Raw genomic sequence first — 22358 nt, 5'->3', positions numbered from 1 at the left:
AGGTTCTTACCCACGAAAGCTTATGCTCCCAATACTTCTGTTAGTCTCAAAGGTGCCACAGGACCCTCTGTTGCTTTTTACAGATTCAGACTAACACGGCTACCCCTCTGATACTTAGGGCAGTCGTTCTCAACCAGGGATCCGGGGCCCCTGGGGGGGCCATGAGTAGGTTTCAGGGGTCCATCAAGCAGGGCCAGCGTTAGACCTGCTGGGCCCAAGGCAGAAAGCCAAAGCCCGACTGCATGGGGCTGATGCCCAGGGTCCTGAGCTCTGCCACCTGGGGCTGAAGCCGAAGTTTAAGCATCATAGCTTTGCGGGGGCCGCTGTGACATGGGTCCCCAGGCAATTGCCCTGCTTGCTACCCCCTAATGCCAGCTCTGGCTTTTATATGCAGAGAACCAGTTGTTGTGGCATAGGTGGGCTGTGGAGCAGGAGCAGCGGAAGCGCCCTGAAAGTGGGGGGGCCATGGCGCCAAGACCGTGGCCCCGCCCCTCCCCACCCAACCCCTTCTCCCTGAGCCTCCGCACTACCTCTTCCCCCAAAGCCCCGCTCCCGTGGTTCTTCTTCCCCGTCCAAGACCCCACCTCCTGTTCGCTCCTCTTCATCCCCTCCCCCTCCCCTCGCCCTTACAGCCAGTAAAAAGTGTGGGGGGGTCATGGCCCCCTCTTCCAGCGCCCCTACCGTGAGGTTTTTATAGCACATGGGGCAGGGGGCACGCTCAGAAAGAAAAAGGTTCAGAATCCCTGACTTAGGGTATGTCTACACAGCCTGCAGCAGCAAGTGTCCCAGCCCAGGTTGATAGACTTGGGCTAGGAGGGCTTGGGCTAGCACTCTAAAAATAGCTGTATAGACAGTGCTTTTTACAAACTACAAACACTAACTGTATAAGCTACCACCAACAATTATCTAAGGCACTAGAATAGGAGGGAAAAAACCTGATCCAAAGGACTGGAGCAGTTCACTTCTATCTGGCGTAAGTAGCTGGAAGGAACTCAGGCAGTAGTGTGCCCACCGCCCCCTTATTTCACCCCACCCTCTGAATGTTCAAAGATGCTGAGGGGAGGGATAGGAGGAGGCACAGATGTGCTTTAACAGGCACTGTTTGGAGACGATTCTACCATTAGGCTTCACAACTCAACACATTACCCATAAGTGGGAATATGCAGGGCCGCTTCAAAAAGTGAGCGTAGTGGTTTCCTTCATAGTTTCACACCTTGTCCAAGTTATTATTAGAAAGAGAGGACAAAATAGCATCTGGACTATGACAACCCAGAATGCTTCTTAGCAACAGCTATTGCCAAAACAGGGAGACATTGTACCACACGTATGGTGCTGTATAAAATAGTTATTAGTCTCAGAAATTATAGGAAAGGGCAAAGCCATCATTAAAAGCTGTCTCAGAGGCCCAGTGTCAGAGCAAACCAGGACAAAAATAATTTGAGAACAGCGGTCCCCCAACATATAATTTGACATTGTCTGAGACAGACACACATACTGTATTCACAATATTACGGGAGGTGGTTTCCTTTTTATAAGTGGCATGATCAGCTTTAATGGCCTGGGCACAAGTAACAAATCTGGTTATGTTATCCCCCAAAAGACCTAATCTTATTAAGACAGGTGGGCCTGTGGGGAACAAGTGGTACTGTAGCGAGGGGGGAAGGCCTCCCTCCCAAATGAACGGAGGGATGGCTGCGACTGCCCCCTGGTGGGCAGAGCCGGGACACCCACACCCACCAGGCTGGAAGTAGAGGGGCGGGACAGGAACCGGAAGTATAAAAGGCAGGCCCCTCCAGCTCAGTTGGAGAGGAGCTGCCAGAGAAGAACATCTCTCCTCCGCTGCTGGAGTTCAGACCTGACAGCAACTGCTGTAGCATCCGAGATCTGGACGGACTGCCAGAGCTGCGGGTCACCGGAGACACCAAGGAATTGCTGGGGCTGCCGTTAACTGTTTATCCCAGCGAGACGGACGATGACCCCCAGGACCCAGAAGTGTAGGAAGTAACCCAGGGGAGCCAAATATAGTTCGGTTGTGTTGCTGACTGACAGCTGGCCAGCGTGTTGCAGCCAGATTTCCCCACTGACCTAGTGGCAGACCACTACGCCACTGTTAGGGCCCTGGGCTGGGACACGGTGGAGTTGGGTGGGCCCACATCTCCCTACCCCTGCCACCCTACCCCTGGGGTGGCAGCCTCCCCACCATAGGCCAAGAGGCTGCATTCGTTGGCGGTCCACCAGAGCCAGGACCCCCAACTGTTTGCTGCCCCGCCCTGTTTGCGCTTATTGCTCTGTCATGAATACAGACCAGAGCCTCCTGACTTTGCTGCCCTGTCCTGTCTGAGGGCCTGGACTAATAGACTCGTTACTGCTTTGTCCTGAACACAGGCCAGAGCCTCCAGACTTTGCTACCCTGCCCTGTTTGAGGGCCTGGCATATAGACTCATTATTGCTCTGTCCTGACTACAGACCAGAGCCTCCTGACTTCACTGCCCTGCCCTGTCTGAGGGCCTGGGCTCCTAGACTTGCTGTTTGAGGGTCTGAGCTAATAGACTCGTTACTGCTCTGTCCTGAATACCAGCCAGCAAAGAGTTTTACCCATTTTCTCTTTAACATTAACTCATCACTTCATTGTTTACATGAAGAAACACACCAGACTTCTTCAACTAATAAAACTAGAATTTAACAGCATGTTTCATCTGTCACTCAGACTTGGCTAAATTTAGGACAAGAGATTTCATTACTAAACAATGACCGTTTTAAATAAAAATATTTCTCTTAAAAGGGATATGGTTAACTTGATGTTTAGAAGATTAGTATGTAGTACCTGAGGGTACACTTCCCTAGAGTCCCTTAATAATATTTAGGATGTTATAACCATGTTTCAAATATCTCTCTCTCTCTTGCTCCCCTTTTGCTTTGAAATCCCTTACAAACAGGGGAAACTGATTATACATGGAGCGGTGACAACATACCAAGTAAAAAACCAAACAATGGTATTTTCCCCTCTTATTTCAATAAAATTTCAGAAAATAATGAGATTTTTAATATGACAATGTCCTTAATAGCTCTACCATTAAAAAGTGAATAAGCCACAAACTTCTACACAACATTTAACAAAAAAGCCAAAACCAAAGGACAGACCATGCAGAAGTTCCTACATTTTGATTTTTTTTTCCTTACCTGGAATGAATAAACAAAGTTAAGAACCTGTAGGGACAGCTTTCTACTGGAATGCAAGAGTTTTTGAAGGCTGTCAAAATGAAAAAAGGAAAAGCTGTAAAACATAGCATGTGTCTAAAAAAGTGCACATGTGTCAATGCATATTGATAGTGTAGTGGACTAGAATACCAGGCTCATGATCTTAAGAGCAGCTCTAGAGGTTCTTAACACCACTTGTTAAAATAAAACAGAATAATGTAATACTATCTTTGTATAAGAGGTAAATTGCCAGCTAAACTCCAACCCCCCATTCCCTGCTTTTAACTGCCTGGGTTTTGTTCCATTCAACAAGTGAATATCCAATTTCCTAAAGTTATTTATGTTTGTTACTATGACACAAAGGTGTGGTTGAAAGTTTTACTCAATATTTATAATGTACACGAAGCATGAGTAATATATTAAACTTAATTCTTGCTTCTTATGCTAGAGCGCTCTAGAAAGGCATGATATACAGTGGTAAGTTACTTCTTAAAATGCAAAACAGCAAAGGCTCCAATAAAGGTGACAAGCAACCTATTTACCTGTAAGAGCCTCACTGCAGAGGCCTATTAGGGCCACATCTTCAAGTGGCTGTAACACAGCCTCTAAAATTGTGCCCCTAAATCAGACAGTTTTTGCCAAAGAATACATGAACTATAATGAAAAGCCACCTTCAAAATGAGGAATAAAGATCAGTGGCCATCACTTAAGTCCATAAGTGCATAAGAATTGCCTTCCCAAAATCAAATGCAGTAAAGCTACTACATTATTAGCTCTTACGGAATTTGAGTTTTGCTAGTATTTTGATGATGAGAGGAAAGCTTGTGTAAAGGCTCTCTATGGCTACTTCCCTCTGCCCTGTCCCTCTACAAAGGACTGTATTTATCCACACATAGAGAAGCCACCATTAATTTGAGAAATATAATCTAATCGAAGGTGCTGCATTTCAGTGAAACAGTTGCAATTAAAATTGTCTGTCAGAGACCTCATTGAACAAGAGATGAAACAAATTACCATCAGAAATCCAATTTCTTATAGTCTGCAAACTAAAATAAAATTCCTTTCAAAAAACATTCTGCTATATTAATCAATTGCAATGTGAAGTTTAATCTACAATAAAGATAAATTGCAAGGCAAGATTTTAATTAGCCTAATCTCCGCTCACACACGATACATTATTGTATGATGCCCACGCTGACAATAGCAGCCAAATATTCCTAGGACTTGAGCTATAATTAATGAGCTATGGGAATGTATATTATAGCAAGTATCTTGGAGCCTAAAAGTGACTCCTACAATGTAACAACATGATATAGTACTACAGTTTCAACTTTAATTTACTGCATTTCCAAAGCACAGATAAGTTCTGCACACAATGGCTGTGGCAAAAGAAACCTCACCTTTCTTTTCTACATAGTCCATGGGTAGCAATTTTTCTGCAGACTTTCCGGTTTAATTCAGAGCTAAAGAGTGGAATTCCAAAGCATAATTCCAGGGGAACCCATTCCAGTTCTGTTGTGGGTACTGCAAGATGTAAACAAGAGACCGAAAAGTTTACTGACGAGAACAGTAAATTGAAAGTCAGTAGCTAAACTGTACCAAAAGGTTCCTATCTCCCATTCTTTCTAAAACTTACACAATATTTACAAGATAGAACACTTCAAACAATTCTGAGCAAAAAAAAGATTCTTTAAGAGGTCTGTATTAAAACACATTAACAGTGTTGCATTATCTATATATCAATGTGTCAAATACATTAACTTTTTTTTTGTTAATGTGTACTATTTGCTTAAAAGACAGCACTAGAGGAGATGTTAGGCAATGCTTGTATTGTGTGTTTAGATACTTTAATACTAGATTTCTGACTAGACAAAAAAAATCTAAGGGAGATTTTATCTTCCAGTAAATAATATAGGTCATTTGTAAGATCTTACCTTCAGGGCTTTGCTTAGCTGCAGAATCCACAGATGTGTCTTCAATAACAATTTCAAATGATTCTGTGCTCCCATTTACATCAGATCCTGATGCCAATTCAAGATCACCTAAATTTAAGATATTTAATAATATTTAGTTGAACATTAGCTTAGTTACCTCCTGATGTATAGAATATACAAATTTTGCTCATATGTGATGTACTGATAATGAACCCAAAGTACCTCAAACTATTTACCTAAGGACAGTAATCCAGATGCATGGCATAAAGGAATAAAGAAAAACACAAGGATCTTATTTGGATCTGGTTTGGCACTAAGATAATTAAAGGAAACTAGGGATCTCCATCACTTCTACTTAAATACACAATTTTGTTTTCAAAATAAAACACTAAAGAGTTGATGTTTTAAGAGAAGATTTTGTTTTGTACTTATTTCTATATTCTACACAATAAATTTTTTAAACAAAAAACAAGGTGTATAGAGGGCACATGAATTCAAAGACATTGACCACCAAAGACAAATAGTCTTCACTGCTGACTAACCTTTTCCATCAGAAGCATCACTGAGCTTTCTGTTTGTGTGTCGACTGGAAGGATTCAACATGGTAACATATCCACAAAAATGCTGCAAATCCACTTTATCACTTAATATTCTCAATGCTTTATGAACGCCCATATTCACACGAGAGAAGTCTAGCAGAGAGAAAAAAGTACACAAGTTTGCCTTTGCATCACTGCAAGAAGGTAGTAGAGCAACCATAGCACCACTATAGTTAATATCCAGGAAGTCAGGGGTAGACTTCTGATGGTGGTTCATTTAGACATTTGGAGATTTCCCTTCCTTCTGTAGCTCCTAGGTTCAGATATCGTGATGGTGGGTATGGTATGGGAAACTAGGTAAATGGATACCTCCTTCTTCCCCATTCCAAAACCAACATAGTACCTTAAGATACAGTGGCAAGGAGGGACGAGAGGATGCAAGAATTAGTGGGAGCTATTTTCCACACACACACCCTTCAGCTAGATGGCAGAGTACAGCAATTTCAATGCTGGGCCTCACTGATGTCCATCTCTTCCACTAAGATGCGGTCTGGATCTTCCACAGTACTTTGGCTCAGAGTTTATGTGAGGTACTGCACATTATGAAGCACAAGATAATACTGCAGTGCTCCCAGGTTTTGAGTCTGGTCACGGAGGAACTACTGGGTTTTGACATCCAGCTGTTGATGCCAGAATGAGGGGGGGGAAGTGAGAAAGACCCTTCTGGCTTTCAGCTCAAAACTTTTCACCTGAGGATCAAGGTGAAAGGATGTGGGCCACTTTGCCAAAGACCAACAGGAGGAGAAGTGAATGTAGGAAATACCTCACTGTAAACCTAAACAAATAAACTGGATTTAGACTCAGATCAGGAAACTAATGGATAAGGTTTATGTTGGTTTGTATTTTGTCCAGCACCAATTTACAGTTTCAGGTGTTAAATCTCATACTTTGTACAGAGAGAGCTCAGCTTCGAAGTACAGTAGAACCTCAGAGTTACGGACACCTTGGGAATGGAGGTTGTCCGTAACGCTGAACAAGACGTTAAGGACTTCAGCCACTGGGAGGGGTGCAGCCTTACGGGTGTGTGTCAAAGCTTCTGACCCTCAGGAGCACCAGGGCTCAGGGCTTTAGACCTGGAGGGAGCACGGGGGCTCATGGCTGCAGTCCTGTGGCTTCGCTCCCTGTTTCAGCCTCGCAGGGGGCACCAGGATTCGGGGCTTCTGCCCCAGGAGGGACGCCAGGGCTTCAGCCCCACGGCTCTGTTCCTGGCTTCTGCCTGGGGGGGGAGGGGGCGCGCTGGGGCTCAAACTGGCACTTCCCTGTGGTGCTGAAGCCCCGAGCCCCAGCACCCCCCACGGGGCAGAAGCTGGGTACAGAGTTGTGGGACTGAAGCCCTGAGCCCCAGAGCTAAAGCCCCGAGGCAGTAAAGTATTTGCGGTCTGACTGACTACTTCTGGTTCCTCAGGGTATCCGGTTGACCGGAAAGTCCATAATTCTGGTGTTCGTATTTTTGAGGTTCTACTGTACATGACCATCATCTTCCTCTCCACCCCCTTTTATCTTCAAAATGATTGACTAAAATAAGTTTAAGAAGCACGTCACAATCAGTAAATTTCTGCTTCACTATAAGCAATTGTGCTTGTGCAGACCTTGAAAGTGAAGATTAGGAAATTTAAAAGGGACATCATTAACTTGGAGCTTTTTAAAAAACAAAAAAACAAAAACAAAAAATACCTGTGTTCAATTTTTTATTTTCTGTATTACAGTCGTGCCCCAGAGTAATAGTCAAGATAGTTTAGCTGAATGCACAATTAGGAGCTCACCAACTGCCTAGATGTTTTCATCTGGCAGTGTTTCATCTGGCATCACAGCAGTGATGAGTCTTGTGGAGAATAAGGTAGATTTAAAAGTTTTTTCAATAAACTTGCATGCGACACAAAGAGCAGCAAGGAGGTGCATGTACAAGCAATGATGGGCAATAAAAGCTGGTGTCGTCCCAGTAAGTTTATGCAGGGAAAGAAAGAGGGACAGTAAATTAATTGGAAGTTGGGGTAATGGTCACAATAAGACTATCTTCCTCTACATTTACAGCAGCACCCTGTGGACACTATATAAGGATCCCTTCAATTTTCTCTTCCAACTTTAATCAATAGCTAGTAACATTGTAATCCTCTGCTATTAGAAAGTGGGCATTAATGTATTTAGTTTAGCCTCGCCATACAAGGTAATTGTACAATAGCACTGAAGTCTTTGTTGCAGAATTCACATTAAAGACAGTTACCTCCTTGCTGTTCTGCTTCCTCAAATGGGAAAGGAATATGCATAGTTTCCCCCATTCCGTGCATGCCATGTCCCTGAACACCAAGAAATTAAAATCAGGGGAAAAAATCCATATATACTACTAGAGCTTGCATTGATTTCTTAGTTCTATTTGTTCTCTTCTGTTTAAGAAAGGCCAAATTGGTAACGCTAATGTAACAAACAAGTAGATCAGATAAGACGTTTATATACTGAAGATTGTGGTTAGTAATTTTAAACCAATATTGATGTAAGCAACTCAAAGTTAAAATGTAGTAAAAGAGGAACAGTTAGCTTTGTGTTTTACTAATCATAACTACAAAGTTTAGTGTCATTGTCAGTTTCAAAATGGCATCACAGCATGGAGACCCTCATCCACAGAAATGCTCAAGTAAGTGCTTTTCTTTTTCACTGAGGCTCTTACAGGTGAAGCATTTGGTGGTATATACAATATGAAAGTTACTTAATGTAATCCTAAACGCTCGCTTATTTGAGTTATTACTTTTTCTTTCAGTTGTTTTCTATATCTCAAAGATTTTAGCTAAACCACTGAAAGACAAAAAAGGATTCATACAAGTCATACTATGGTATTTATTTTACTAAAACGTTAAAGATAGATATACCTATATTTTTTTTTAAAAAACCCGATGTAGTAGTTAATGTCAGTAATTTCATTAAAGAACCCTTCATTTCAGATGTTTATGAAGAGCCATAGAAATGCTCTTCACACCAAAAGCAATAGTGAATTATGTTTAGCTGTTTTTGATTTAGATACAAGACCTAAATACCAAGTAGTCTCTCAAGAGGTGTTTTTCTTAGATGAGAACATTTTCAAACAGAACTACCTCTCATCACACACCATCTTGGCCTATAATCCTTAGTATTTTCCTTCACCTTGAAACTGCCTTCTCACATCTCTTACACCTGTGAATCTGCATCTCACCACTTTGCAATATTGCTCAGGTACATCACTTTCTTAGCCCCACTTATGCCAAAACCCTTGTCTATGGCCTCATCTTCTCTCATCTTTAATACTGCACCTCTCTTTTGGCCTCCCCAAGTCCCAGATGTCCAAGAGCCTTGGTTCAAAAGCCTTCTCATCAGTGACGCTGGAACACTTTTTATAGTGGGGGTGCTGAAATCAATCTAATGAAACTGCAAACCATGTGCACTCAAAAGCAATGAAAAAAAGTACAATTCCCACTCACACCACATGGGATTCTCAAGAATCATGAAATAATGCTAGCTTCCTTCTGACAGCATCAGCAAACTTTTCACAGTGAAACCTGGGGGTGCTGCAGCACCTGCCGCATCCCTAGTTCTCGCGCCTGTGCTTCTCATATGCCTCTCCTGACATCTGAATAACCTTCATGTATCTACCTCATCAAATCCATCTCACCTGAAAACCTCTTTTCTTTGTTAAAGTTGCTTAACTTATCCTCCTTTCCAGAGTTAATACAGTTAAAATAATAAGCAAAGAGTCTGGGATACAGTTTGTAGGAAAGTCAGTGAACAAAAAGTTGTGCAAGAGTACAAAAACACCCTAAAAGTTAGTACAAAATTGTACTAAGATACAAATATTATATGATCAGAAAGAATTTCAAATCAATAAAAAAAAATTTAGTATAGAACTTTGAAAAAACAGGCATCTACAAAGCACAATTGTGATGCATCCCATACTTGTTGACTAAATTTTAATACATGGATTACATTTTAATCCATATAACTGTATATGAATCACACAACGGTTTTGGTTCAACGTTTTAGTGACACAGTAATATACAAACTACACAATAAAGCCGGTCAAAATTTTTCTAAGTTATAAATTTTGAAAAAAAAAAAAAAAAAAAAATGGAAAGAGTTTTGAAAAAATGTCATTTTTTTCCAGTTTCATTCAGCCACCTTTTACATTACATAAGAAATTTTTTTTACTGAAATTAAGTACATTTTATCATATTCGTATAAAGTACCTGAATTAGAACGGCAGAATGTGTTAAAGCATCATTCAACATTGTCAATACGTTCGAAGTTAGGACTACTCCTGGGTCGTGACCCCAAGATGTTATTAGTAAGCGATCATAACCCTAAAAGAAACAAACAAAATAAAAAGCAGTAGTAATTGATTGTTCAACTATATAAAAGTGAAAAGCTAAATCATTAGGCTAATAGTTAAATGTTACAATTAGGAAATTACTGCCAGTATTTTCAGTAATATACCATCTTATATTGTGTCATAACATCACTTTTATTCCCATGCTCCTGCTAGTGATGGAGGCAGAATTGAGAGGTTTGGAGTTTCCTAACATGCTAGTACTAACAGGATATATCTGTCACAAGTCTTTGCAGCAATGTGCAGATACCACAATGTTCCTTGAGAAGGGGAGATGAAAATATTCTCATATAAATTTGGAAGGTAAGAATAAGTGGTGAGAAACTTTAAATTTGCCAGCAGTACTCAGAATGACAGTGGTGTTCTATCAATGTGGAGTATATCTTCAGAGAAAAATAATGACATGGAAGCACCTTCCTCTTCTCTAAAGATATGGTTGTGACAGAGTCTTGTTTCGGAAGATTAAAAAGTTCGAGGAATGTCTCCTGATAAAAAGTGTATATTTTTAACAAAATGACACTGCAACAAGCAATAGTGGAAACAAGACCAACAACATTTTTGCATGGTAACAAAAAAAGGGTGTGCAGATGGATAAGATGTCCCACAAAAAAATTTATTGGTATAGAAAACTTGAGAATTTTTGGTACAAGGAAAGTCTGCTATGTCAGCAAACCTCAAATCTGATTCCATAAGGAAATTTACAAGGCAGCTACATATAAACAAAAAAATCACACCACACATTTGCTAAGTATTGAAGCTTTGGGTTAGGCCTCACAGCTAGAATCAAGATCCAGTTTGTTAGTATTATAGAACCTCTTTGTGGACTGGGAATCCACACTTACCTGACCTTTTATTACTTTATTTTTGAGACATGACTTTTCCTCATGCCAATTTTAAAACAAAAAATAGGAATATAAAATGAGGGAGATAGAGCAAAACAAGATCTCTGTGTTTTCATTCCTGATGTCTACAAACACCGATGCCAGAAACTGTTGCTACTGTAGCTACATCAAAGGATGTATGCATCTCTCTGTCTATCTCCACTCACTCACAAGGTCAGTTTCTTAAATGTCTCAATTCTCTTTGGGAAGGGAGACATGAAGAATATATAGTCCTGTTCCTCAGTTTAAATTGATATTTGACCAGGAGGAGATGCTATAATTTTAGTTCAGCCAAGTTTGCCTTGGCCATTGCAACTTCCACCACCAGGATTGTGTTTTCCATTTAACATCTTTGACAAGGACAAAATGGTAGGAGAAAACTGCCATACCTCCTTTAGTCAATCCAAAGCAGTATGAACACAGTCATCCTAATTGCAGAAGACATCTCCAGGTGCTTCAAAAAAATCTCTGTTCTAGGACCCGAACAGTCTCCAGAATAAAGGTGATAGTCTTAACCATCTTCTCAAACTTTGAGAGGAGTGCGCGTGTGTGAGATTTTTATTTTGTTTTGTTTGGGGGATGAAGGAAGAAGAGAGATCTGATTCCCTAAGGTAGAATCTTTGCACTCTGGGGTAGAAGTCTAATCTTTCTCAGCAAAGATATGCTTGCTCCTCAGAGGAGGCTGCAGTAGCAGAAGACTTATGTGTCCAGATAGTACTCCTGAACAACCACCACCATCATCTAAAGTGTTTACTTCATACTAAGAGGAACTCCAGTATGATGCATTAAATTAAAGCTGGGGGAAGTAGCATCAAGTTTGCTTGAATGGCATTGATACAAACCGCAACAGAAGCAATGAACAGTTCCCTTGTTGGGAGAAAATTCAGATTCCATTTTGGAAGGGGGGGAGGGAAAAAAGGCATATAAAAACGTACCTGAAAAATATCTGGAAGTTTTCTAAGCCTTGTCCCTTTAGATAGCAATAGGGATGGTGGTCCTTGACCAGTAATATGGTAAATATACAATTTGAACCAAACTGAACTAACTTCTGGTATAGCTGGTCCAATATGCTGAAGAAAGATTAATCAAAAGATAAAGCATCATTTGAATTGCACCTATTACAAGTACAATTATAGGTTAGGAAAAAACTGCAGAACTTTGTTATTTTACTACAGTTTGGTACACTTAAACCATAACCCTTACAAGCAGATGGGACTGACCTCATGGCCAGTAGCTGCAACACCTCATTATTACATGGTGAATCCAAGTTTTAAGCTTCAAACTCACCTGTCCCTTCATTCCCTGGGTATAAACAGAAGATGGGAAGGACACTCTTGCTTGAAAGCTAGATTTGTTAAAGTTTGCTAAAGGTACAGTACATGCACAGCTATTGGACACTTGCTCAAACACAATGCTGTAAACAAGCTGTTCTATAGAATTTGGTTACCAAGTTGTTGACATTACTTTCCCTTTTAATTTATACTGCACAGTATGTTTTGCTATTCTAACTTTCACTGCAGAGGTCTGATATGTGAAGCTAAGTAATACACTAAGTAAATAAACTCAGGAAGCAAGATGCAGTAGCTTCACAGAGGATTATATAATATCATTTCCCTAAATTTTTGAAAGCTGATCCTCCTTCTGGAAAATTAAGCCTATGGCACCCCTTCTCCCACAGCTCTGGCATATGTTGTGAAAGGCGTATCCATCTTAGTTTATTTACCATTCAGGGTTGTTTTAGTTATTTATTTTTAATGAAAGCTGATAACCTGGAGAACACATGACAAGTCTTCTTACACCTTCCCCGCACTTAGTTCTTCAGGCACCCGCAGGGGGACATGCCCCAGCATTTGGGAAACATTGACAGAATGTATCATGTGAGGGCAAGTCAACACTTAAAACACTGTAGCACTTTAATGAAGATGCTCTAAGCCAGCAGTTCTCAAACTATGGGGTGGGCCTCCCAAGGGAGGTGCAGGTATGCGTCAAGGGAGGCAACGCTGTTTTCCTTTTTCTTTTCTTTTCTTTTTTAAATGAGCTCATGCTGTCAGCTCCAGGTGGCTGGGGCTCGTGCAGAAGGGCCGTGCATGCCTGGTAGGTGGGGATAAAGGGGACAGCTGGAATAGAGTGTGGTACTTTAGAGAATAAATTAAGGGCTTTATTACACCACCCTTATTGTTATGGCGCAGTACCTTACTATGTGCTACTCAACATGAATACAGGGTAGTGAATTAGGTTCTAAAATAGTATCTCTTCTGGAAGATGCAAAATATCTATTTTGTTTCCTGGCATTTACACTGGTAAGAGATTAGAAGACTTTATATCCAGAGGGCTCATAGTAAGGGAGTTCTAAGAACATGAATTCAAAATGTTAAACATATATATATATATATATATATATATATATATAATAATATATGTATTTAATTTAAAATTATATATATATATATATATATATATATATATATATATATATATATATGGGAACATCTGTCACAGAACTTTTTAACTAGAGAGATAATTACCATGCAGATATTTAGTAAATAAATTCAGCTTAATAATAAATATGCACATTATACATCACTAAATTCTGATTTTCATGAAACAACTGTAATATAATAATACTGTTTTACGTGCAAATCATTTAGAGCAAAAATTCTAATGAAGGTACTTTCTATGAAAAAGAGCCAAAGAAAACTTTTTGTTAGAAGTATTATTTCAAAAATGAAGTGCAATAATATCACAGACTCAGATTCCTTTCAAAGTGGATTTTCACCTGGGGGGTACAGCTGCTGATGGGTCGAATTTCATTGGTGAGTGGCGCCATGGAGACAAGTAGTATATAGTTTTTGTTTAGAACTCTACTGCAGGTTGCAGGATCCAAGCCCAGCAAACTCTCACATCGTAAGAGATCCAAAGGAAAACCTACATTAATAGCATCAGAAGACACTTTGAATACAGCTAGAAAAGGAACATACACAACCAGTAACAATTCTAACAACATATGAATCAGAAAATAATCCAGTTCTTTCCCTGAGATATGTTGGTTCTTCAGGCTGAAAGTAGAAGAGTCTAGTCCATCACTAGAATACGGAGATACACTATTTTTACAGACCTGATTTTCAGAGTTGAACTTTTAACATTAAGCAGCTTGGCTTTTGACTGTTTAAGCTAACTCAACATCTTAATCAGGTATTTTTGACTATGTTCTAGAAGATGTTTTATAACAAAACCATTAAAATATAAAGTTAAATTGGCATCTAGTCTGCTTTGCTCAGGAGAAAAAACATAGGCCAGAGAAAATGGAATACATAAAGAACTAGCTGCTATATTGCTTTTTACCCAATGCTACGGAGATGGCCAATGCAAATGTTTTGGCCAGCAAAGGATTATGTCTAGCACCTGGAATCCTGGAAGTATTCAAGAATACCCTGACATACTGATGTACTACTTAACTACTACAAAGCAGTATTTCAAATCTATGCCAACTTGGTCTCTGATAGAGAAGTATAACTTATACCTCACTGCCTACTTGACCATATGAAGAAAAGTTTCCTACTCAGTGAATTACAAGATTCAATATCTAATATTAAAGAAAAATGGTTACCTGTTCTTCAAGGTGTGGGTGCAGACATGTATTCCACTCAGATGTGAGTGCGTGACCAATGCACTGAAGCCAAAGAACTTTGCCTAACTGTACCCACAGAGGTGGTACTTGTGCCCTATGGCCATTAGCCCCTCCCCTGGCAACCTACCCCTCCATAGTTCCATCACACCGAATGTCAAGAGCAGAGACTTCGATGCAGAGGGAAGGGAGTGTGGGTTGTGAAATACATCTCAAAGAACAACAATTACAGAACTGAAAAGTAGCCATTTTTTATGTCAGTGGTTGTAGATGTGTATTCCACTCAGGCAACTCACAAGCAGTAATCAGAGGTAGGACTTGGAGTCTATTTAAATAATGATTGTAGCACTGCCTTCACAAAGTTTGTATCTGACAGAGATGCTGCAGTAACTAAATAATGTTTGGTAAAAGTACATACATAACCCCATATCACAGCCCAACAAATATCCAATATTGAAACATTGCTGAAAAATGCAATTGATAACACTTGGGCTCTCGTCAAATGAGCCCATAATGTCTGTGGGGATGCAGACTGTGCTACTCCATAAGCTGTAGTAATGCAGGAAGTTATCCATCTGGAAATAATCTCCACAGAAACCACCTGATCCTTCATTCAATACGCACAGGAAATAAGTCGTCAAGGAAATGTCCGAAAAGGCTGTCCTCTCTAGGTAAAATGCCAAGCACTGTCTCACATCCAACATGTGAAGTCATTGTTCATGTGCATTTGAATGCAGTTTAGGAAAGAACACTGGTAAGTAAATCACTTGGTTAAGGTGAAGCTGTGAAACAATTTTTGACAAAAATTTTGGATGTGGCCCCAGCCACACTTAGTCTTTGAAAAACTGTGTATACGAGGGCTCCAGTAATAAAGCCTGCAGCTTATTCTCTTTGTAGATGTTATTGCAACAAGGAAAGCTGCCTTCTGGCACAGAAAGCGACTGAGAAACGTTACCAGAGGTTCAAACAGAGGCCCCATCAGGGCAGCTAAACGTATATTATGGTACCACAAGGGAACTGACCCTTTTACAGGTGGGTGGAGATGAATGACTCTTCTCAGAAATCCCACTACCATGGAGTTAATAAAAACTGACTTCCCTTAGATGGGCAAATGAAAATGCTGAGATAATTGCTAAGTGAACCCTCAATGAACTAATAGAAAGACCAGAAGATTGAAGGCATAACAGGTACTCCAAAATGTCCTGAATATAGGGCAGTAGCAGCTGAACTCCCCGAGCTAGCAATCAAACTGAAAATCATTTCCACTTGGCCAAATAGTAGCCCTAGAAGATGGCTTCCTACTCTTAAGCCACACTTGTTGAACAGCTTCCAAGTATCATTCCTCCTCTTCATCAAACCATGCAGCATACACACGGCGAGGTGCAGGCTGCTCAATATTGGATGCCAAATCTGACAATGGTCAGTAGGTCAGGATAAAGAGATATGAGCAGTTGAGGAAATCAGAGAACCAGCGCTGCCTTGACCAAGCTGGTGCAATGAGAATCAGTCTAGCATGATCCAACATCAGTTTGAAAACAACCTGCGAGATGACTAAAATCCCAAGGAAAGGCATACATGAGTGCCAATCCCCAAATTCAGGTGGAAGGCTTCTGTCAAGTATCTTGGACTGAGACCCATCTGGGAACAAAATTAATGGGCACTTCTTGCTGTCTTTTGTTGCAAACAGGTTGATAGTTGGAATGCCCCATTCTCCGAAGATGGACCTTAACACACTGTTCTTCAGAGAAAACTCATGATTCTGAGAAAACACTTTGCTGGGGTGATCACATAAGCAATTCCTATCCCCCAGTAGGTGAGCTGCTGTGGGTATGATGTTCTCTCGGATGCAAAACTGCCAAAACTTTACTACCTTCTGACAAAGCTGGTTGGAGTGAGCACCCGTTTGTTCACATAGTACACCCCGGTGGTATTGTCAGTGAGTATATGAACCTCTGTGTCTGATGTGTGACCAAAAGGCCCAGCATGCATTGTAAATGGCTCAGTGCTACAGCACGTTGATAGGAAGGGAATATTCCTATCCGTCCACAGTCCATGAACTTTCAAATATCTCCAGATATGTTCCCCAACCTATTGCAGAGGGATCACTAATGTTATGATCCGTGGAGAACAGATGAAGGAAAAACCCCTGCAAACATTGATTTGGTTCCTCCACCACTTGATGGACTGCAAGATGGGTGGCAGCACTCGCACCAGGGTGTCCAGCTACTGAAAATGTGGATGATACACCAGCTTAAGTCAGACCTGAAGAGGACGAAGATGTAGTCTTGTATCCTGGACCATGTAAGTACACGTTGCCATATGATCCAATAACTTCAAACATACCCAAATCATGGCACAAGGGTAAACTTGGAGAGACAGAGAGAGACAACAATTATCTGAAATCGTTCCGTTGGCAGTAACACCCTTACACTCGTACAATCTAGTTCGGCCCCAATGAACTAAGTTTTGTGTGGTACTAAAGTTGATTTTGTTTTATTTATTATTAGACCTAGATGATTAAAAAGATGCAGAATGAACCGGACATAGCTGAGCAGTTGGTCTCTGGACTTGCCCCTCACCAACCAATTGTGCAGGTAGGGAATCACATGTATTCCTCTTCTCCTGGGATGTGCTGCTACTACAGCCATGCATTTGGTAAAAACTCAAGGAGCTGAGGAGACGCTAAAGGGGATGTCTTGATAATGCTGCCCCTGCAACTACAAATCTCAGAAACTGCCTATGGCTTGGGAAAAACTGACACACTGAAACAGTCATCTTCAACATCTAGGGCATCAAACTAGTCGTTTGGGGGAGGATAATAGCTAGGGTAATCATGTGGAATCTCATGTACTTGATGCACCTGTTGAGACCCCTAAGATCAAGAATAGGTCTCAGGAAATACTGCGAGTAGAATCTTTTCCCCTGATATTGCAGAGGGACTTCTTCTATGGCCCCCAAATCCTGCAGAGTCCACAGCTGCTGGGGGTGCAGTGACTTGTGAGAGGGGTCCCTGAAAAGGGATAGGGTGGGGGAGGGGGCACGATGTGGGAAATGAAGAGAAATTGAATGGCATAACCTGATTCCACAGTGCTGAAGACACATTTGTCTGTGGTCATAGCTTCCCAAGCACTGTGGAAGTGTGAAAGGCCATCCCCGAAAAGCTGCAAGTTCACAACTGGAATGCTGCTCTTGATCTGACAGTCAAAATTGCTGCTTGCCAAAAGTTGAAGGAGGACAGACTGACCGATTAAAAGTTAGACCCAGGTGGTCTTCTCCTGTATGATTTATTCCCCTTTCTGGAATGGTCTTTCTGTCTGGCCCGATATGGTGTCTGCCAGAAATACCGCTGAGACAGGTATTGCTGGTGCTAACCGGTAAAATACCTTTTGGTGGCTGGGGTATAAATCCCCAGCAAATGCATGAGTCCTTAAATGAATGCAAAGTCTCATCTGTTTTGTCAAAGAACAAAATATGACAACCAAAGGCTTTTTGCACTTTGCTACAGAATTCACAAAATCGTATTTTGACAGCAGTGGCCAGTGATTTGCAATGCGCATTTGCAAGGCAGAGGCTAACAAATTTTCTCCTCAGGAGATTCATCCTCTCAGCCTCTTTCATCCTTGGGTGTGGATTTGTATCTCTGTTGTTGCAACCTCTCATTAGCTGCTGTTACAAGAACAGAGTTAGGGGCAGGATGAGATTGAACACACTCAAACACCTGCATGGGAACATAACACTTGTCCTTATGTTTTGCTGTAGAAGACAAGGAAGCCGGGGTATTCCAAAAAGTCTTGGCAGGTTCTAACAATGCTTCATGTAAAGGGAAAACTACACTCCTCGTGCCAAGGACTGAATAATGTCAATTTGTGTGTATTTTCTTGCACAAACTCCATTTGAATACCCATTGCTGAAACCATTCATCTGAGAAGCTCCTAATGGAGCTTAAAATCTTCAGGCACTGTGAGGAAGACTCCAGTACCATGGAGTCATCCAGTGATGAGGGTGGGATAGAAGTGGAGCCATTGGAACCTTCTGCTCTAATACATGCTCCTGTATGAATGGTTCAGTCTGCACCTGCTCCAAGGAAGCTGCCTCCATTTGAGTCTGCAATGTCTGTAAAGAGCTGAGCAGATGATACTACAGGTTGGTTGGGAAACCTAACCCTGGAGTGAGTCAAAGACCAGGACTTTACTGAATGTGGAACATCCCACAGAGCTACTGGGCATAGGGATTTGGCACTGATGGCCAGTATGCACTAGGCCAAGAGCTCATCTCTAATGTAGGAACAGTGGCAATCCTGGTACCCATCGTGGTCCATAGGAGTTCTCCACCATCTCCTAGAAGTGTGTCTCAAGCACGAGGGAGAGGGAGAAGATGTCCCTAAGTTTGATGAAGCTTCAAAGTCATCAGAAGGTAACAGGGGAGCCACTCTGCATGGAGTGAACAAACATCGTGCCTCATCTGAGACCCAATACGCTGGCTGTATTGGCATTGAGGTAGGAAAAGAAGTCAGCACCCTGAGGACTGGCCAGCATATCACATTCCCATTTGGTACTAACTCTGAAGATAGCACAGACACCAGGGTCAGTACTCATTCTAAAGATGTGGTCTGTACCACAGTCATCATCGGTGCCAAAGATGGCAACAGTTCCAACGGACCACTCAGTACTGATAAGAAGGCAGTGCTCAATTGCCTACTGTGAGCGTTAGGCAATGCCGGCAACTGGGATGTCTTTGCCATCTCACCAGGCAGCACTGCCCATATGAATGGTTTCTGGGCTACTGAATGCTCCTGAGTAATTAGAGAACCAGGAACAGTGAGAGGCAAAGCAAGTCTGACACTGCCTGGTATTCTAGTAGCAGGGAAACAGTCAATGCTGACATTGTCGGTACCAGCATCTCGTGGACGGCATCGGAGTCAACAGTACAGTGTTGAACTGATGCTACCTTGGAAACAGAGCAGATAGCCAAGCTCCATCTCACATCCTGGTAGATCAGTCCACACTACTCCTGGAAGAGAAGGATGAGAGCTCTGAAGTAGCTGCAGTCCATTTTGTGAGACCTTTTTCTCAGAGGACCCAAGGAAGGAGAATGATCTGTCTTCCTCCTGCGAGAGGCATCAGAGTCTGGCTGAGGAACATAAGCTCGCTCCAGCTCTGAAGTTGTTTGAGAGGCCGGACGATCTGTGGAGGTCCCTTGTACCAAAGTGGGCTTCATAGCCGGCACTCAAGTGCTGCTTGAGTCTCAAGTCCATTGCCACCTGCATTCTTTTTTTAAGACTCGCAGATGGAGCACCTTTCTCTAATGTACCTTTCTCCTAGCCACAATAAACACCGCATGTGGGGATCACTATTGGGAATAGCTGCCCCACATAATGGACAGTGTTTGAATGCTGGTGACAGCATCCCATCAGGATGACAAGTTAATCTAACTATTCTTAGCTAATACTAGTTAACTATTTATAACAAAAATTCAAAAGACTGAGATAAGAAACAGCATGTGGGAAATACAACATGAAATGCTCCAACTCTAGTTGTGGGTAGTGAGAAGGAATGGAGGGGGTCGGGTGACACTACCCTTAAATAGCCAGGGGATGGGCTAATGGCCACAGGACGCAAGCTCTGCCCCTACGGGTACCACTATGTAAAGTTCTCTGGCGTCGGAGCACTAGGTGCATACGCATACACACTCAAAGAAGAACTAAATGTCTGCTACCAATCCATATTACACTTTTTCTATTATCTGCCATTATACCACAGTATAAAAGATACTTGGGCCAAGTATATTGGTGTAAATCTGGTGAAATACTCAAGATAGCAGAGCAGTACTTAGTTCACTTGCTTCCAAACAATTCTCTCTAGAGAATAGAGTAATACAGCTGAATAGTATGACCCTGCCTTCCAATGACCTAAACCAGGGAGGTGCTGAGCCCCCAAATATCCCAACTATGATTAGCATGGAGAATGCTTAGCACCTTGTAGGATCAAGCTCTTATTTGTTAACACAAAACAAACAAAAAAATCAACCTTACTGATAGATTTAGTACTCACAGAATTGCAAATTCGGGGTATATTTCAGGCCCACAGAGATACTGAACTAGCAGCAAGAAAAAAGTTTTGGGGGCTCATCTTGACGATGGATTTTTGCAGTGAAGCATGTTTGGAATTTTTTTGAGGGGAGGGAGATTTTCACAGGCATAAAGGGCAACTAGGCATTCAGCGTGTGTGTGTGTGTGTGTGTGAGTGTGTGAGAGAGAGAGAGAGAGAGAGAGAGAGAGAGAGGGGTGGGGGCAATGGAGAGTTGTGCTGAACTCCCCTCTGTGCCTTTGAAATATCTCCACTTAGTACATTTAGTCATGCAGAAATATTCCTCCTTTACTATCCTTGAAAGTTTGTGGTTTGGAACTAGCTCCCTCCCCCACCAGCCCAGTTTGTCCTTGGTCTTGCAGTGAAATCAATCTAGTGTTTCGAACACCAATCTACTGCCATGTAAGTGACTGATGTGTAAAATATGACAAGGATGGATCACTGGAGGCTCAAAACAGGCAAGAGTGGACTGTAAGGCCCAATTTCAGGAAAGCAGCCATTCAGAAAGGGCACTTAGTGAGAAAACTCTTTTTAAAGAGAACACATGATAATCAAACTTAACTCCGAGAGATTGGACAGTTTTCCCAAAACAGTAACTTTCACTGTACCATTATTTGGATGTTCAGGTTGTGCAGCTTGTGCCACTAGGTCCTTGTTATGCCGCAAAAACAGTATTGTGTTTCTCAAAGTAAGTGCATGATCGAAGTATCTTTGTGCCTCCCCTTCACCTGTGCTTTGAACCTAAACAAAAAATAATATGAATGTGTATGTTGTATACTGTTTCTCTAAATACCAGTTCCACAAATACTAGATTAAGAAGTTATTACAAACATTCTACAGTCAGTATTTAAAAGGTGCAATTGCCTTGAAGTTTTTCAGCAAGAATGATCCACAGCAACCATCAGGTTAAGTGAAAGCTGGCAAAGCTTGTCAAATACTGTAATGTTAAGTATATTAGCGTGACATTAAAACTGGGGGAAGGAGAGGAATCCCAAAAAATATATCAAACAACTTCAGTTGTACTGTATCATCATTGTTCAATATAAAACTTACCACTTAAGGGGCTTCTGTGAAAGGATGCTATAATAAAGTCATAGCAATTACAGAAAAAAATGTACAAGTATACAACTGTACAGTCATCTTAAGGAATTGGTTGGTTTGTTTAAAATTATGGTAAATATAAGATTTAAAGGTTTAAAAAAATTAAATTTTAAAACAACAGATCTGGAAAATTATGGTTTGCAAATTCCAATCTTTAATGACCAAGTTTCAAAAGCATGTGCATGCAAAAGTGTATGCACATTTTTGAGATACCCAAATCCAGCACACAAAAAACCAATGCTAGCACACAAGTTAGTGGTTGTGTGCACATGTATCTACAGATGCATGCACACAAGGGTTTGTGAGGTTTAGTGTATTTGCATATCTTCACTTAGCGATTGCACTTTTATACATGCACTTCTGATAATGTGGCCTTAAAAAAAAACCAGTCATTACTGGCACAGACATACAGGATAGTCTCCATTTTAATGGGACATGTGTTCCAACCACTATTATTATGTACAAAGAGGGGTAACAAGAAGCTCCTAAATCAAAAGCACAAGACCAAAAATACATATCAAATACTGATAGTGTAAAACACACACACACACACACACACACACACACACACACACACACACACACA

The 22358-nt window shown here is 41.3% G+C and overlaps 1 protein-coding gene across 1 annotated transcript in view; it reads right to left on the bottom strand.

Annotated features, from left to right (window-relative positions):
* Positions 1-22358, bottom strand: part of FAM91A1 (family with sequence similarity 91 member A1) — a 60120-nt gene that overhangs the window by 8457 nt on the left and 29305 nt on the right. The window contains exons 15-23 of the mRNA XM_024205463.2: positions 21280-21412; positions 13737-13885; positions 11896-12030; positions 9940-10053; positions 7953-8025; positions 5675-5824; positions 5133-5240; positions 4599-4722; positions 3181-3250 (exon numbers count right to left, since the gene is read on the bottom strand). Of these exons, the coding sequence (XP_024061231.2) occupies positions 3181-3250; positions 4599-4722; positions 5133-5240; positions 5675-5824; positions 7953-8025; positions 9940-10053; positions 11896-12030; positions 13737-13885; positions 21280-21412 (1056 nt within the window). The remainder of the gene's footprint in view (positions 1-3180; positions 3251-4598; positions 4723-5132; positions 5241-5674; positions 5825-7952; positions 8026-9939; positions 10054-11895; positions 12031-13736; positions 13886-21279; positions 21413-22358) is intronic.

The sequence above is a fragment of the Terrapene carolina genome, unplaced genomic scaffold, assembly GCF_002925995.2.
Source record: "Terrapene carolina triunguis isolate 2854851 unplaced genomic scaffold, T_m_triunguis-2.0 Scaffold58, whole genome shotgun sequence".
In the NCBI taxonomy this organism is placed as follows: Eukaryota; Metazoa; Chordata; order Testudines; family Emydidae; genus Terrapene; species Terrapene triunguis.
This window is presented reverse-complemented; position numbering and strand designations above follow the sequence as displayed.